The 18689-nt window shown below is 38.9% G+C and overlaps 1 protein-coding gene across 1 annotated transcript in view; it reads left to right on the top strand.

The window, feature by feature from the left end:
* The window catches only part of CDKL4 (cyclin dependent kinase like 4), a 44952-nt gene extending 28882 nt beyond the window's left edge, over nucleotides 1–16070 (top strand). The window contains 8 exon segments of the mRNA XM_024753537.1: nucleotides 2736–2808; nucleotides 8879–8969; nucleotides 10082–10124; nucleotides 10227–10381; nucleotides 11814–11896; nucleotides 13600–13656; nucleotide 15158; nucleotides 15916–16070. Of these exon segments, the coding sequence (XP_024609305.1) occupies nucleotides 2736–2808; nucleotides 8879–8969; nucleotides 10082–10124; nucleotides 10227–10381; nucleotides 11814–11896; nucleotides 13600–13656; nucleotide 15158; nucleotides 15916–16070 (658 nt within the window).
* Nucleotides 16071–18689: the final 2619 nt, after the last annotated feature.

The raw sequence follows: 18689 nt of genomic DNA, 5'->3' as shown, positions 1-18689 counted from the left end.
AGATCTCACCTGGATTATTAAATTAGCCTCCGAATTAACCTCCCTGTATCCACTCTGCCCCAGAAATCCATTCTCTATATATGTCACTTGCCTTCTTGAGTCCTTTCAATGACTTCCCTTTGAACTTAGAGTAAAGTGCAAATTCCTGACCCAGATTGAGAAGGCCCTCGGGGGTCTGCCCCCCGCCCCCCGCCAGCCTCAGCAGCTTCACTCTCACGCTTTAGCCACACTAGCCACCACACTCCCAGCTCTTTCTCACCTCAGGGCCTCTCCCCATCCTCTTCAGGCTCTTTGTGTCTTTGCACTGGGTGTCAGCCCCATCTACTCACCTCTTCTGACCCCAGACCCTCATATCCTGAACCTATGTTTTAATACCCAGGCTCTTAAGGGATAGACTTCTCAATAAACTTGTGAGGTATTATTCCAGGAAAAGTGAAAGCACAAATAACTTGCCCAAGGTTATAAAACTAGGAAGCAGCACGGCTGGGGTTTGAACTCTGTGCACAAATGGCTGTACTATTCCTTCTGCCTCATTAAAAAAATATAAATAATGTAGTCTCAGGCTTGGCTCTTAGGTAAAGGAGGGAGAGGATAAAGTTATACCAGAATTCAGTATAGGAAATAAAAACCACTCTAGACATTTTAAGTGGAAAGGGACTTAATACTGAGAATTAGGTGCTTTCACAATACTGAGAAGAGCTAGAGTCAAAAGGCTGCCACCAGGTCACTGATGCCAAGGGCTTGACACTGTCACTGCGATCTGAGATGGGGAAACTGCTCTGAGCAAAATACCTCCATTCAGTGGTTGCTATTTCTTGGTGTTTACCCAGACCTAACATGTCTTGTCACTGGTGCCATACCTGCATCACACACAGGCCAGCCCACTGTTCTGCAAGACCAGCTCCATCTGCACGATAATGAGTTCAGTTTTTAAAAAGTGATCTAAACACATGATTTAAATATCCAAATATGATAAAATATTAAAACTGAGTGATGCGAGTGTTTGGAATATTAGGTAATTTTACATTTGTTAATCAAAAAATCCTTACAGTAGAACATTTAGTGAAAAAAAAATCTTGTGGTTTCAGATTTTTGAAAATATGTCAACAACAACATCATCTACGCAAAGAGGGCTGAAAAGCAAACAACACACTGAGAAAAATATTTACAGCATCTATGTAGACTCTGATATACATTGAGTCTTCATAAATCAATTTAAAGAAGAGTAACTAGACCAATCGAAAAGCAATAAAGGGCATGAACAGAAAATACACAAAAGGAGAGAAGTTTAATGTTCAATAATGTGAAAATTAAAATCATTAGTAATTAATGAAATGAAATTAATGAAAACCAAAGTGAGATATCTTTTTATTTTAACCACAGCTTAGCAAACATAACACTGTCAAAACGGAATGTTGGCAAGACAATGAGGAGATAGGGACTCAAATGCACAGATGCTTGGTGGGCGTGTAAATATGTACAACCTTGCTTAGTGAGGGTAGTTTGGTTGTATGTAACTGTGAAGCCATCATCCTGGGACAGTGATGTGAGCAATGGAAAGACATCAACAGAAAAGTTAAAGGGAATGTAATTGCTGCAATTTATAGAAATGGTTACATAAAATACACTAAGTACTCCCAAACAGAATACAAGTTGCCCAGATCCCCAATTCCCCGATGGAAAACACTCCCCAATATTTTCCACAGAGTGAGGAATCTTCAGGGGCAAGAAGCTCCCAGCCTCCCATTCTCAAGGGCCCTTTATTCTCCCCAGCCTCCCCTGGCTGTGTACCTGCCTGCTTACCAGGCATAGGTAACTGTTATAAAACAACCCTGGCACATGCTTGAGTGTGTACCACCAACATGAATTGGATGAATTGAAGGTCAACCTTCAAGGATGTCTTTTTTCCTGCAAAACCAAGTCTCAGGTCTACCTGAAGTTCATACTTGCAGGATCAAAATGTAACATGTGCCTACCATAGGCCCCAGAAATCCCACTTCTAGAACTTACCTTAAAAAGATAACTGCACAACTTCCATAGATGGATGACTAGATATTCACTGAAGCATTGCTTCTAGAAATGAAAATCGTGTCAGGCCTAATTGCTCATCACTGGGGACTAACTAAGTAAATTATGATACATCCATATAATGAAATCCTTGGCCACTGAAATATATGTATACATATTAGTATCTGTACCTCAATGCATAGGATGTTTCTGAAAGAGGCAAGGGAAGTTGCAGAGGATGAAATGATTAGCAAGGCAGGTATGAGAGAATTCTTCATGGATATTCTTTTAACTTTAAAAATATTGAACCATATGAATGTATTTATTTAATATTAAAAGGTAACTGCAGAGAGAGACAGAGAGAGGGAGAGAAACAGAGATTCCTAAAGGGACAGTCACTAAGTTACAGTAATTATTTTGAGCTAGCAAGATTTGAGTCAACACTTTTTATTTCTTTACTTTTCTATATTGTTTGAATTTTCATGATAAGCATGGATCATTTTTACAGATGTAAAAATTTCAAATTACACGGCAAAAATTATATAACCAAAAGAAAAAGTAGTAAAGCAATTTTCGTTAAAACATTAAAAAAAAAAATTTTCCCAGACTCCCTTTGCGCTGCATCCTTTGGCCATGACAGGCCCCTCCCATTCCATTTCTATTGCCAGTTCTGCTGCTGAAACCCTATCATAGGAGTTTTCATTTCCTTTTTTGTTTTTTTCCCCCAGAGTTGCTGATGGAATAATCAAAAGTGTGTTATGACAAACACTTCAAGCTCTTAACTTCTGTCATAGACATAACGTACGTAACATTTTCTAACGTATTTGCTGATTTCTTCATGATGACTCTTCTACTTAGCTCAGGGGTCTATTTGAAGAGCTAATGACAGAGGGAAAATAAGGACCAAAAGAGCTAAACAAAAGAAAGTTACAGAATATGAGGAAAAGTAATGCATTATTCATGGCCCTTTTCCAATTTCTGTAAGAATCGAATTACTCATTCCTTATAAATTAAAAGTTTGTATAAACTTAATGTTTCTTTTTGCCACAATACTGATTCCTATAATTATTTTTAAATTGGATTAAAATAAGTTTTCAGGATATCAGAGGTGTAACCCTCCATGGCACTTGATTTTGTTTTGTTTTTAATGTCTCTTAAGTCTTTTATTCTATAGCAGTCCCCCTTCCCCTACCTTTTTTTTCCCATCATTAATTTTTTACAGCCATGGGTATTAAACTTAAGCATACATCAAAATCACCAGGAGGTCTTGTTAAGACACATTTTGCTGGGCCCATTCCCAGAGTTTCTGATTCAGTAGGTCTGGGATACGACCTGAGAATTGGCATTTCTAACAGTTTCCCAGTTGATACTGAAGCTGCTGGTCCTAGAGCCACACTTTGACTACTCCTGTGTTATAGAAATCATTTTGGCCGATTGCTTCCTATGTGTTACTTAACTTGTTCTTTCACCTGTATTTGCTATAAATTGGTGTTTGTATCCAAAGGTTTGATCATACTCAGGTTCAGTTTTTTAGACAGGAATGCTTCACATGTAGTGCTGTACACTTATCGCATCAGCATCATGAGGCATATATTATGTCTGGTTGTCTTTCCCACTTTTGATTGTCTTAAAATAGATTAGTGGGTTCAGGGGGTGTTCATTTGATCCCCTCCATTATCACTTTCCCTGTCAATCTTTTTTTTTTTTTTTTTCCCGGTATGTGGGCCTCTCACAGTTGTGGCCTCTCCCATTGCGGAGCACAGGCTCCGGACGCGCAGGCTCAGCGGCCATGGCTCACGGGCCTAGCCACTCTGCGGCATGCGGGATCTTCCTGGACCGGGGCACGAACCCGTGTCCCCTGCATCGGCAGGCAGACTCTCAACCACTGCGCCACCAGGGAAGCCCCCCTGTCAATCTTTTATTTCGTTTTAGCATTCATAGATAATTATTACCTCTCTCCAGGATTTCATTAGAGTTAAAAGGTGGTGATTTTCTAATTCTATTATTCCTTCTGCATTTGTTAATTGGAATTCTATGGAGAAGAATTTACCATCATGGACTCTGGCTACTGTAAAGTACAGTAAGATAAATATGTGATTATTCCCTTTGTTTGTCAGTACTCAAGAGTGATGAGCCAGTGTGTTAGCAGCCTCCAGGAGTGAACAATGAAGGGTTTTGGGGAGGTGTAGGGTGTCGTTATAAACGAATGGATTTTATGTATTTGATGTGTTTCATTCCTTTGCAATAATTGTTCTCTCTGATGTTCAAATCTTAGGCCAGTGGGAGCTTCTTCAAGTAGGCTCTTGGGTGCTTTTGCTATAATGATAGTTTTTAAAAAATAACTCTAGACCTTTTGCGTTGGTGCCTACACGAAGGCATTGTTGAGGCAAGGATACAGACTACCATATGGTCGATTTTGATGCCAGCAGAATATCTATCATAGTAGTCTAGGATTGCTGAAAAAGAGTACAGGATCATGGAACTAAATTTCAATACTTAGGGAAAGCTTCCTTTAGCTTTAAGAAAGTGACATTTTTTTGTTTGTTTGTTTGTTTTGTTAGGATAAGTCAGAAGCTTTTATTTTCTATTGATAGAGTATAGAGGGATATTGTCCACAAGATACATAAACCTGTTTTTCATGATGCAAATTGTACTTTCAAATAATTACTAAAGATGATGCTGAATTGAATCCACATCTCTCTTGCTTTTCACCATGCTCTGAGAGGTATTCAAGTTCACCTAAGTTTGTTGCTAGAGTTTTACGGGCAATTAAAATGATTGTTTAAAAATTCGTTTTACCATAAGTGTTGTACATTATCCCTATATAATCAGACATTTTCCTGTGTACTGATTATAAGCTTGAATACAGTGTCTGTGGCTGATTTATCTTTGTATCGCTTTAGCCTAGCATGGATCTTTTTATATAAAAGGTGCTCAGGAAACATTCATTGAATAACTGGATGAAGGAATGAATGAATGAGTGGGTCAATCAATCAACTTACCTACCTGATTACTACTTACTATTTCCAGTGGACCCAAACATTATTGTAGCTCAATACAACTGCCACCATTTCTTTCTCTGCTTGGAACAACACGTTCTGTACCTTAAACTTTGAAATATTGAAAACCTCCAGTTTATAATCTATGGCCTTTATTAAAAATGGATAATTTTTCAGACAAAATTTCTTCCTCCAACGTGGAAATTACTTCTGAACTCTGGTTATCCCATTTTCTTATGCTGTGGTAAGCTTTTATGTATCTTTTTTTTTTTAACAAATCTATTGTCTAAAATGCACACAAAGGAAAAAATATCTAAATCATATGTAAGTTGTTAAAATACTACATCTAAAACCTTTATACTCTCCTTATTTTAAAGGAGCCCTCACGATACTCTCAGAGAATAGAAAAGGCAGTCTGACCCAAATGGTGTTGCTAAAGATTCCCAGCTTTCAACCTGTGGTGACCATGACTACCTTTTTATCTCCAGAGTGGTGATCCTACCAAGAAAGGAAGGTTACGGTAGTAAGGGATTAAGGCCTTGCTACTTAAAGTGTGGTTTGTAGAGATCACCTGAGAGCTCATTAGAAATGCAGGTTCTCAGGCCCGTTCAGATATGACTCAGAATCTGCATTTTAACAAGATCTCCAGGTGATTCATGTGTACATTAAATTTTGAGAAGCACTGGACTTATGAAAATACCTACTCATTTTGTTCTTTTTTTACCCTATAATATGGCTAGGTTGAGGTAACTAAAGTGACCATTTAGCATCATTGTCAACTCATGAATTTTTATATATTTGATGTATCGATTAGAGAAAAACAACTTCATATCTGGGAATTCCCTGGAGGTCCAGTGGTTAGGACTCTGCACTTCCACTGCCGTGGGCCCGGGTTTAATCCTTGGTTAGGGAACTAAGATCCTGCAAGCCACACGGAACAGCCAAAAAAAAAAGAACTTCATGTCAAAATGACAAAATTACAGTGACTTCCAAAATACGAGTATGTCTGGCTGTAACATCCATCATCATCTTGTTGATATCAATGACTTAGTTGTCAGGGAGGAGGTTCCTTTCCTCTCTCATTATGAGTATCCATCCGTAAGGCTCAAAGAACAACCTTCTCAGATGTCCATTCAGGCTATATAAAGAAGCGACTTCTAGTAGGGAAGCTTCCGGAGATGATTCCTAAAATTAAGGGTCAGGTTTAAAATACCATGAATACCTCTTCTTGCTGGCTTTTGAGATTGTAAAAATGAGATTGCACATCAGCTGCAATAACCCAGTTTAAGCAATGTTTGCTAAAAGCTGTGTATGATACCCAAGTTTATCAAAGTGTTTTGGTTACACTGGCTTGCTCTTAGGTGGAAAATAAGCTGATTGCGAGAGGCATTACAGAGTTTGCACTGAGTGCAGCTTTGCAGTAGAGAAAGTGAATGTTGTATGTCTCAGCATCTTCTGTTCTCCATACTCTGCTTCTTACTGTTCCAGTGATTTTTAGTCTCTTTTTCTTTCTTCTATTATATAATACTCCATCTATCCTTCTTTTTTTTTTTTTTTTTTTTTTTTTTTTTTTTTTTTTTTTTTTTGTTTTTTTTTTGCTCCGCGGCATGTGGGATCTTCCCGGACAGGGGCACGAACCAGTGTCCCCTGCATCGGCAGGCAGACTCTCAACCATTGCGCCACCAGGGAAGCCCTATCCTTCTTTATTTGTAGCGTCTCTTACCTGCATTACACTAAAAATTTTTTCAGATTCTTTGGGACATAATCAATACTTCATTTGCCTTTGTATGTTTTGGTTGGAAAATAAGTAGGTGTAGGGCTTCCCTGGTGGCGCAGTGGTTGAGAGTCCGCCTGCTGATGCAGGGGACACGGGTTCGTGCCCCGGTCTGGGAAGATCCCACATGCCACGGAGCGGCTGGGCCCGTGAGCCATGGCCGCTGAGCCTGCGCGTCTGGAGCCTGTGCTCCGCAACGGGAGAAGCCACAACAGTGAGAGGCCCGCGTACGGCAAAAAAAAAAAAATAAGTAGCTGTAAATTTCACATGGATTTGCATATTTAAATAGGCCAATAGACAGGTATCAATGTAAGTCCATTTACTTAGTAATGACACATATAGTACAGAAATTTTAGAATCTGATGCAAACTCACCTGAGGGATATAACCTATTCTTATTAAATCACTAATTATTATAGGTGAATATGATGCAAAGTGTTAATCCAGTTTTCATAAGTGTGTTGCTTTAAAAGGTAGGATGAAAACTATGCTGGCTTATATTCTAACAATGTATTTTTAAAAATTAATATCTAGGGCCTTAGGACTTTTAAGAGGCCTTAAAAGGTTTCTTCTAACTGCTGGTTGTACAAATTATGAGACAGTTGACAGTAATTGAGACAATACAAACAAGCTTCTAGTACCAGTGCCGTTTTTGTGACCCAAAATGAATTTAGGGTTCAACATTTTCTCTTTTTAGATAGCTCTTATAGAAGCAAAAAAAAAATTATTTCAAAATTGTCAATTTGACAGGAATACTTCAAGAGACTGACAGCACAACAGAGAAGTGAGGCAGAAAGAGCTGATTGTTGTGGTACTTAATCCGGAGACCGTCGGTAGCCACCTGCAATCACAGGATTGTTGCAAGGATGAACTAATTCATGTAGAAGTGCTCTGAAAAGTTCAGAGCTCTGCATGAGGGCTGAGTTGTACAAGAAGAGCAACATCATTTTTATCTACGTGCTTCTTTGGAGGGAGGATAACCTGGAAAGCTAAAGTTCTGAAGAATAGGGCCTGAGTTGTTTTCTCCTGGGGCATCCACAGCATGGAATAGCCATTTCTGGACTAATAGTGAGTGGGGCTCACTCAGCCCACCTTCACCCACACCCCCAGCTTAGCCCTCTCACATCCAGGAAGGAGCACCTGCTTCACTCAGGGTCCTGGGGTGTTTCAGCAAGCTGTAAGCTCTCCACACATAGAGGACTCGGAGGGGAGAATGCCTCCCGCTGGTGACCCGCTCTCCCAGGGGCAACTCCAGCAGCATCCTGTGGTCACGTTTCAAGAAAGCTGTTAATGGTTGCAGATTAGTTGGGGATACTCATCCCCTCTGGCCGAATATTTGGTATCTCTTGTTAATAGGTGACCGTTACATCCCAGCTTGCCCAGGACAGTTGTGGGCTGTTGTCCTCGGGTAGTAATTAATAGAGCTCCCTTTCACACATCCTTAATAGAGCTGGATGAGAAATAAGATGGTCACTAATGAATTTTGTTTTTGCTGTCATTCAAACGTTTTTCCAGTTTCTCCAATCTGCAATATTTGTGCAACCTGCATTGTGATTCTTGGGGGGCAGCCGTTCTTATTAGAAGCACTCTGAGTGTTACCTCGTTCAGGGTTACCTCATACTTGATTTACAAGGTTGTGTTAATTACTGCTGTACAACAGAGTGACTCCGTTATACATATATATATTCTTTTTTTATATCCTTTTCCATTATGGTTTATCATAGAATATTAAATATAGTTCTCTGTGCTATACAGTAGGACCTTGTTGTCTCATTCAGGATTTTACCTCTTACTGTTTAAATAGGGCTCAGTAAAAAGTGGAAAAAATAATTATATGATACTGCCTTCTCAAAAATATTTTTTTCAGTTTTCCTATCCAATAATTATTTTAATTTCTTTCCTAATATAGCAACTTTTTTTTCTTTTGGTATAAGATTTACAAATGAAAAAAATGGCAATTTAAGTTTTTAGAAAAATGAAGCAAAACCATATTTGTGTTTATCTCACAGGCTTTGTTTATCATTTAAACTAATAGTTAAATGTTCATTATGCTTCGTTGTCTTGATGACTCGGGGAAATAATTAAATATTTTCTTACAGTGTATTCACAGAGGTGTAAAACCTGAAAATATTCTAATAACTAAGCAAGGAATAATCAAGATCTGCGACTTCGGGTTTGCACGAATTCTGAGTAAGTAGCAATTTTTTACTAACTTATCCAATTCAGATGATTATGAAATGATACAGTTAAAATTCTTACTTTAGATACTGAATGTATGCTGATTGTTATATTGTTATTATTCAAAAAGGGAAATTTCACTGTAACCTTTTAGTCAGTACATCAGTTCACACTTCACCTCCATCCAATCAACTACAATTTATTGGATGTCACATTTATGTACTTTGCCCCATAGGAAAGGAAAAGAACTACAAGATGCATTTCTGGTCTTCATGCACTTATAACCTGAAGTAAAAGAAAGAAAAGAATAATACAAGATGACTAGCAATAAAGTACTAAAGGGAAAAGGCAGATGGTTCCCTGGAGGGAGATATTAACATGGTCTAAAGTGGTTGGGAAAAACTTCGTGGAGCTGATGACATGAGGATAGTAAACAGAAAATGACAGAGAGGATTCAGAGACAGTGCTGAGAAAAAAGAAGTCATCCCAGAGAGGGAGGAACCAAGGGAAAGGGGGACAAATAATGGTGTCTCCTTGAATCTAGAGCTGTGCAGCAGGCAAAAAACATGCATTAACAACAGACACACTGCACAGGGGGCATACACATAATCAATATCCTGATAGGACCCAAACACAAGTGACTTGACAATGCATTGGGAGGCTGGTTTATACTTGAAGTTACACTGTAGAAATTCTCCCTACCCCCTCGCCCCGGTCCTCTCTTTTTAGGATTATATAGATGTTAACTAGCTAAGGTACCTTTGGAAGTTGAATTTTTTTTAATTGAAGTATATAGTTGATTTACAATATTATGTTAGTTTCAGGTGTACAGTATAGGGATTCAGTATTTTTGCAGATTATACTCCATTATAGGTTATTACAAGATAACAGGTATAATTCCCTGTACTGTACAGTATATTGCTTATCTATTTTATACATAGTATGGGGAAGGTGAATTTACTATCTGAGTACTGTTTACTCGATTAGTGCCTCACTGCATGAACTGTTAGGAGTATCGTGGCTTCTGAGAATTACTAAAGCTGATCTGAATGCCTGACTGCTCTTGGGAGTAGCTCCTCTCTTGGGAGAATGTGACCCACCTGATTTGACTGACGCATTTGCAGTTCCAGGAGATGCCTACACTGATTATGTCGCTACAAGATGGTACTGAGCTCCTCAACTCCTTCTTTTTTTTTTTTTTAACATCTTTATTGGGGTATAATTGCTTCCACTTATTGAAAAGGCTGTTCTTTCTCCACTGTACATTCCTGCCTCTCCTGAACTTCTTGTGGTAGATACCCACTATGGTTCTTCAGTCGACGTATGGGCTACCGGTTGCGTTTTTGCAGAGCTCCTGACAGGCCAGCCACTGTGGCCTGGAAAATCAGATGTGGACCAACTGTATCTGATAATCAGAACACTGGGTATAAGTTGCATTTTATGGCTTACAGAGTTGCTAAAGTGTTATAGTAGTGGTATGTCACTGTAATGAACAATAAGACCTTTCTTTCTTCTCCAAAGTGCTACTCAGGATGGCTGTTCTGGGTTGTAGCCAAAGCCCAACCCTTTTCTCAATGTGTAGAGCCATAACTTCTGTCAGTGAGGAGTTTTCAGATGCCTTTCCAAGTCAAGTCAATTAGCCATGGAATAAACTATACATTTACTTACCTTATCAGCCTAAGATAGGGCTAAGGATATGAGTCAGCTGCATAGAGCTTACTCTAAAGATATTTACTCAAATGCACTTTCTATCCTCTGTAAAAGAGGAATTTTCCCCTTTCCTCTAGCACAGGGGTCAGCAAACTTTTTCTATAAAGGGCCAAATGGTAAATATTTTAGGTTTTGCAGGCTATACAGCCTCTGTTGCCACTCCTCAAATCTGCTTCTTTATACTTAAGAATTTACAAATTACTTTCACACACACCATCTCTTTCAGTCTTAAGAAAAGCCCATTAAGGACATTATAACATTTTTCATTGTGCCTGGTTTTACCAATGAGGAAACTGAGGCTCTGGGAGCTTCCATGAGTGGCCTAAAGTCCTACAACTAGTTAAGTGCAGAATAAGAATGGACGCAAATGCTCTCTTTCATGAGCTTTCATCACGATGCAGCGTCCTCAGCACTTGTCTACTTCCACCTGGTTGGAAGAGAACATAACCCAAAAGATCAGCTGCAGCTTTACGCCAGCAGCATGGATGCAAACAAAGTGATGGGTGTTTATTAATCCCTTCCCATAGGCTTTCCTGGCAGCATGGCTGCTGGGCAAGGGAACTACTGCTGTCTGGTCTGATGCAATTCCCTGTGTGGTCCCAACACATTCTGCTGGAGAATTCCGCAGCATGAAAAGTGTGGGGTAGAGTATCACTACAGGCCACACCTTAAGCTTATGCTGTTTAATTGATTTCCTACAAGGTTGTGGAAATTTACATTAGGCAGATGTTAGAATGAGTCTGAATCCTGGGTCTGTCACCTAATGACCGTGTGACTTTAGACAGCTGATCAAACCTCTGAGCCTCATTCTCTGACTGGGACAGTATAAATGAAAAATAGCAATGATTGTGAGATGGTTATGAGATTAAATGGGATCATATGTGTAAAGCCCTCCAGACCACTTGCTTACCTCCTCTTTTGGTGGCAGCTGAATGGCAGACCAAACCATGTGTGGCAAAGAGAGTTCCTTGGGAGCATTGACCTTACCTGGGAAGGTATGTTTTTGCAATGACCCATTCCACCCAAATCTGGAGGGAATGATCAGGCTCAGTACTTCTTTCATATCTGGACCTCAGAAGTTAACCATTTAAGGATTATGTTAATTTTAGTAAATTTTTCATGAGTTATGTGGTTTGTATTTAACAGGAAAACTAATCCCAAGACATCAATCTATCTTTAAAAGTAACCAATTTTTCCATGGCATCAGTATTCCTGAACCAGAAGATATGGTAAATTGCTCGATTCTGGTGTTTTGTTATTTGTGTTGCTACTTTCTTTAAAGGGGTACTTGTTTCTTCTTTAATGTTTGTGCTTTGGGCTCCTGTTTTCCTTACGACACGCTGACACAGGTCAAAAAAACTATGTAAAAACTACATAAAATGAGCCAGGAGAATGCTTTAAAAGTTTACTTGCCCTATGTATTCAAAGATTAATTCAATTTTAAATTTGGAAGTGAAAGTATGCTTAGTTCCTTCATAAATACCGTGATCCTTTTATTTTTTTTTATTATTATTTTGTGTGTGTGTGTGGTACGCGGGCTTCTCACTGTTGTGGCCGCTCCCGTTGCGGAGCACAGGCTCCGGACGCACAGGCTCAGCGGCCATGGCTGACGGGCCCAGCTGCTCCGCGGCAGGTGGGATCTTCCCAGACCGGGGCCCGAACCCATGTCCCCTGCATCGGCAGGCAGACTCTCAACCACTGCACCACCAGGGAAGCCCCCGTGATACTTTTAATCAAAACACTCTGGTACCTTGCCCTGAAATAATTATTTTCTCATAAACAGTACTTATCATAGTTGTCTCTATTTTGAAAAAAAAATGCATTCTCTATTTTCTTCAGCTTCTGAAACAAAGCTCAAATCAATAGAAACTATTTTTTCACAACATATATTTCCACATGGAAGGTCATTCCACAAAATGATCCTCATTGTATCCAAATCAAAACTGCAAACCACAATGATCACCTCTACACTCTTTGTGTGGTCTTTGCCTTTTTGTGGGAACCTACCAATGACTACTTGACCCTCTTACTCTCTGTAGTCATTGATTTCCTGTCTGTGTTACCTAAGTTTGGGCTATGATCTTTAAAACCCTGTATGATCTAGATTCTGCCTGTAGAATGAAAGGACTGTCAGGGGAAGCCTGTGCCACGCTCCAGCTGTGCTGGAGGTGGGGCGAGTCTGCAAAGCCAGGTCATGATTTATGGCACCTGTGAACCATCAGATTCAGGTGGTCCCAACTTCTCTAAACACCCTGTTCATCTTAAATTTATTTCGTATAATACCTTGATTTATGTACTGGATTTCTTTTTTAGTATATTTGTTAAGGCTTTTAACAAATACAATAAGAGGTTAAAAGTTGAATTACAAGTCTAGAGGTTGAATTACAAAAGATTATTTATATAACATGTTTGATTTAAAGACTAAAATACAACAAATTCACATGTACCTGCTGCCTAGTTAAGGAAGGAGAATATTGCCATTGACTTGGAAGCTTCTCGCTCCCCATGTACTCTTCCTCAATCCCATCTTCCCCCCTTACTATTCTGAATTTTGTGTTTATCATTCTGTTGCTTTCCATAGTGCTCTTAATTATGCAGCTCAGTGTATTTTCATTAATGCTCAAAGCATTTCTGTAAGTAGATCAGGCATCCCTATAAGTAGATATTAGGGTACTGTTGTAGGATTTCAGAAGGGGACATTTAGCACAAACATTTACCAAACACTAATTGCAAAACACTGAAGTTAATAGCTTCAATTTTTCCCATTACACTATACAGTAGTGTAAAATTATGTAAAAATATGAATTTAAAAAATCTTCAAAATCTAACCTACTAGGGGGTCTTTCTCCAAAGTATTCTTAATGCTAATATATTTAAAATATCCATTACTTTGTTGTTAGGTAACATTGAAATGCTTTACTTTGTTTTTTAGGAAACTCTTGAAGAAAAGTTCTCAGATGTGCATCCTGTGGCTTTGAATTTCATGAAGGTACCTAAGCATCAATTATAACCATTATTGACTGCAAGTCATAATGATTGAAGCTGGTAACCTTAGGGGGGGTGGACAGTAGGGCAAATAATGCCAAGGTAAAAATGTAGTCATTGAAACAGTTAAGGAACTGTAAAATAATTACAGTTAAAGGAACATCAGTGGTTTAAACAGTAATCTTTCTAACATATCCATTAAAATTAGTAGAAGATGAAAGAGTATAATTAAGGTCTGCCATGATGAAGACCACCATACTTCTGCATTCATTACGAAATTTGACTGTTAAGTCAGTATATTCAAGACTATGGAAATTTATGAGGATAAATGTACTCCTTAAATTTGAAGATCAAGAATTGTGCTGTAGGGCTTCCCTGGTGGCACAGTGGTTGAGAGTCCGCCTGCCGATGCAGGGGACACGGGTTCATGCCCCGGTCCAGGAGGATCCCACGTGCTGCGGAGCAGCTGGGCCTGTGAGCCATGGCCACTGAGCCTGCGCGTCCGGAGCCTGTGCTCCGCAGCGGGAGAGGCCACAACAGTGAGAGGCCCGTGTACCGCAAAAAAAAAAACAAACAAAAAAAACGAATTGTGCTGTAGAGGGAAGAGATATGGGGATATATGTATATGTATAGCTGATTCACTTTGCTATAAAGCAGAAACTAACACACCATTGTAAAGCAATTATACTCCAATAAAGATGTTAAAAATAAATAAAATAAAAATTTTAAAAATAAAAAGAACTGTGCTGTCCAATATGGTAGCCACTAGTTACATGTTACTATTGAGCACTTGAAATATGGCTGATTAGAATTGAGCCGTACTATATTTCTATGAAAATTACTTTAAAAAAGAATATAAAATGTTTCATTAATAGTTTTTAAAATATTACATGTTGAACTGATAACATTTTGGATACACTGGATTAACTAAAATTTTAAATTGCTTTTTAAAAAAATCAGTAGAAGATAGGCAGAATCAGAACCATGCAGACACCAAATATAGCCCCTGTACCAGGGCCAAAAGAGATAGTCAAACAAAGGACAAATTCTAATAAAAAGCAGAAGAAACTCATCTATGACCAGTATGCCATTCATGCTTGACCAACTGAGGCCATGCTAGAAAGTGTGCCTCTTCCATTCAGTGCGGACGCTGAAAGCCTTTAGTGGTATAGGGATGGAGATACTAGTATGAGTATCTATCTTTAACAACCAATTAAGTTATATTTATAGCAATGACTTCCATACCACTGATCAGAATGACTACTCATCAGAATGAGCTTTTTAAAAATATACATTCCAATAAATAACCTCAGATTTACAGAAGCAGAATCTCTATGAATAGGACCTTGGAATTTGTATCGTTAAGCCTCCCCCTAGGTGATTATGATAAACAGCCTAGTTTGAAACTCTTCTGATCTAGAAAGTAGAGCCATCTGGATGACCTAGAGTCAACTTTGTAGACCAGCCTTTGTGCTAGCGCTGGTCACTACCCAGGTGCTATCCAGGGTGCTGGATTCCTTCAGTATGAGTCCCCCTGAGACTCAGAGGCCGACACCTCTGAGCTCTCAGACTGCCCTTACCACTGCTCCACTGGACCTCACCTGCCTTCTACCTGTCTCACTGCTCTGACTTGCCCTAACCCAGCACTCTGCAGGCCCTGTCCTGGAAGTCTAATTCTCCAACCTTGTTCTGGACAGGTTGTTCTGACCCGCCTGCAGTTTAGCAAACCCCCTGAGGGGTTGGTGGAGGGTAGGTCAAGCCCTGTAAGCCCAATCCATTCTCAGGTGGCTCAAACTTGAACAGGCATTAGATTTACCCTGAAGGCTTGTTAAACACAGATTGCTGGGCCCCACACCCAGTGCTTTTGATTCATTAGGCCTGGGGTTGGACCAAAGAATTTGTATTTCTAGCAAGTTCCCAGGTGATGCTGATGTAGCTGGCCTAGGGACCACATTTTGTGGAGCCCTACAAACTATTTGCTTTGACAAGTGATAAAGAAATGTCATTGGTGAAACGCACCTGACCTACATTTACCCCCTTTGAGACATTGAATGTTCATCAAATGTACCCTCAAAAGACTTTGAAAGGGCAAAAGAAGAGCAATTCCAGTTATTAACAAGTTCCAAGTACTGGATAATATACAAACTTGAAGATTTTCTAAACTCGTATTTGCTCTACCAAATTATTATTCAGAGTTTTTGGGCACAGTAACAAAACAGGGTCCTCTTTTAATATCTTCTTTGCTCTTCCCGTCTTCCATAAGAGTGTCTGAGGATGAATCCAGATGACAGGTTAACTTGTGCCCAACTCCTGGAGAGCCCCTACTTTGATTCTTTTCAAGAGGACCAAATTAAAAGAAAAGCAGGTAATGAAGGAAGAAACAGAAGATGTCAGCAGGTACCTCCATTCAAAAGTTAAAGTGCTGTAAAAATGATTCTTTATTTTCCTTCTCTACCTTTCAAAGTGAGACTAGGCGGGCACCAAGATCTTCTCTTTGCACTGGTTTAGTTGTATTTGTTTGTCTAATAAATATTGGTGATTGATGTCATAAAACCATAAAACTATGAAAATATACAGATTGTCACAAAATCTTATTCCAAATACACTTAAGTTATTGCACAATTCTTTTCTTACACTGATTCGATATCCCCCCTGCCAGGTCATGTACCCAAAACACAACAGTTTCAAACAAGTAAGCCCCAATTACAGCAGAACTGAGTTTGACCAGCATTATGGAAGAATCCCGGTACCTTCTGTAGCCTCCAGATGCCCAGTAAAGGAAACTTGACTCTTCTGTCTTTTCACCCGTGGCAGGCACCTTAGTCTGCCTTTCCTAGGCTTTTCCTGGTAGCCAAGGACAAGCTCTGGACAGATACAAAGAGCTGAAACTCAGATATCTGAGAACCAAATCCTGTCCTAAAATGTTCCAATATTGTAGAATAATACAGTGAATATAAAGACGAACACTGATTCTGTAGCTTATTAGGCAACTACCATTTACTTGCAAAACTCTGAAGTTAAAACATAAACTCCATGAAAGTAGGTTTCTTTGAGGTTGGATTTTTTTCTCCTCACCTGTATCCCCAGCACCTAAAACAATATCTGTTACATCAAAGGTACTTAATAAATATTATCCAAATAAATAAGTAGGTGAACATTGCTTATTAATAAGCCAAGATGGTAATTTTCCATTTTTCAGAAACTGACAATTGTCACATTTTGCGTTTGCTTAATCCTCCACCTCTGATCTACTTTTTTGTTCATTTATCTTCTCATTAGCATCTTTACCATAAAGGAAGAAAGTGGTCTCTTTCAATAGTTAAAATAGAAGTTTGTTGGGAGAGGAAGATGTATCCAAAATCTTTATCCAAAATAAAAATCCAAATTTGTATTACGTAGGTCATTTTACCTTTAACTGTTCAAGTTACATGTTTGCAAGTTAAGCCCAATAGAGTTTACTTAAATAACCAAAAAATTAGAGTTTGTTCAAATGAGTCCGAGGCAGCAATTTGAAATAGTGTGAATTTTGTGTAAAAACACTGTCCCCTCAAAAACATCTCACCAACTTTCCCAGCTTTGTCCTGGGAGGGTGGATGGCGGCCCTGATCCATCTTGCATCTTGGTCCCTAATCCACTTTCCACCACGCTCACCTCCAGGTGGGTGAGGATGCTGCTCTCCCTTTAAGTCTCCAGTTCACAGCTGTGCTACCCTTTAATACTTTGTGGCCCAGCTGATACAGATCAGGGACTTTACAGAAGGCCTTCCCAAAGACCCAAGACACAGAAGGAAAAGAAACACCAAGAGCAGCATGCACCTAGAGAATGTCATTTACAAAGACGATGTCATGTTCTCCGTGCTTAGCCATCTGCATCCTGTCCATCTCTATGTGCTAGCCCCACCAGAGCCCTCACCACAAGACCATGCCTAGCCGCCTCCCTCCTCCAGGTGAAGTCCATAGAGAGCAAGGCCAAGAGAAAGACAGGGATGTCTTTCAAGTTCTGGTTTTCTTTCTGAGGACACACCTCTTTCCTAGACATTTTACCGTATCAGAAAATAAACTAAAAATTCATAAAGATCTTTTCATATAGTGTGGTTTCACTTTGTAAGTTCAAATTTCTACCTAGATCTTAGTTTCTGTATCTCTGAGTGGATAACCAGCAATTTCCCGAAGACTAAATATTGTTTAAAGTTGATAGTAAAGAGGTTTTAAATCTTTGCTGTTCTGCCAGTATCCTAAAATTAATATCCAAAATTTAAAATTTGAGATGGGTAGAATGTAGACTCTTAGAATTATTGTTTAATAGCTGGTGGACATCTATCTTTTAAACCCTGACTAGATACTCATAAATGAGTTTATTGAAATAAATCATAGTACATCTCTGAGCATCCTAGAATAAATCATAGAAACAAATTTTCAAGTATCAGAGAATCACAATTTTTGGAAAAAGTAACCCTGTCTAATTTTAAAAATTGATGTCTTTTGACATCTTTGCACCATGTGTATCCTTTTTGTTTTATCACCTTTAAATCAAACTGTACCAATAGGAATTATTTTCAATTTACTTTCCTATTTTTGTCTTGTTCTGCTATTAGAATCAACTGTTGCATCTCATACCAGGGAGCCACATCTCCCCCACACCTGATGGAAGAAAACAAGTCTTCCAGTTAAAATTCAATCATCTTCCAAACATTTAGTTCTTTCAAGTGGAAAGTAATTTAATAGGTACACATTTTTGTAGCAGAGGAATAGGGATTCTCAGTGTTTCAAATGCAAATGAGCCATATGAAAATTAAGATGCTTTCTAGAATTGTTTTGCTCTGATCATTACTGATTCCTCTGCCCATGCTTTTTACATGCCAACTTTATCTTTTAGAACATTTTCTTTAAATGTTACAAAGTCTGAACCTGCACATATGGAGGAGACATTTTCAATTTCATCAGAGCAGCCCCTCTTGAAGCAATGTGTATCGAGAATTTGTGAGCTTATACTTTGATTTATGAAAAAGATTTTCATTTATCATCTTGCTTCAGCTGA

This window comes from Neophocaena asiaeorientalis, unplaced genomic scaffold (genome assembly GCF_003031525.2).
Source record: "Neophocaena asiaeorientalis asiaeorientalis breed wild unplaced genomic scaffold, Neophocaena_asiaeorientalis_V1.1 scaffold171, whole genome shotgun sequence".
Taxonomy (NCBI): Eukaryota; Metazoa; Chordata; class Mammalia; order Artiodactyla; family Phocoenidae; genus Neophocaena; species Neophocaena asiaeorientalis.
The sequence above is the reverse complement of the archived record's forward strand: the minus strand, read 5'-3'. Positions and strand labels throughout refer to the sequence as shown.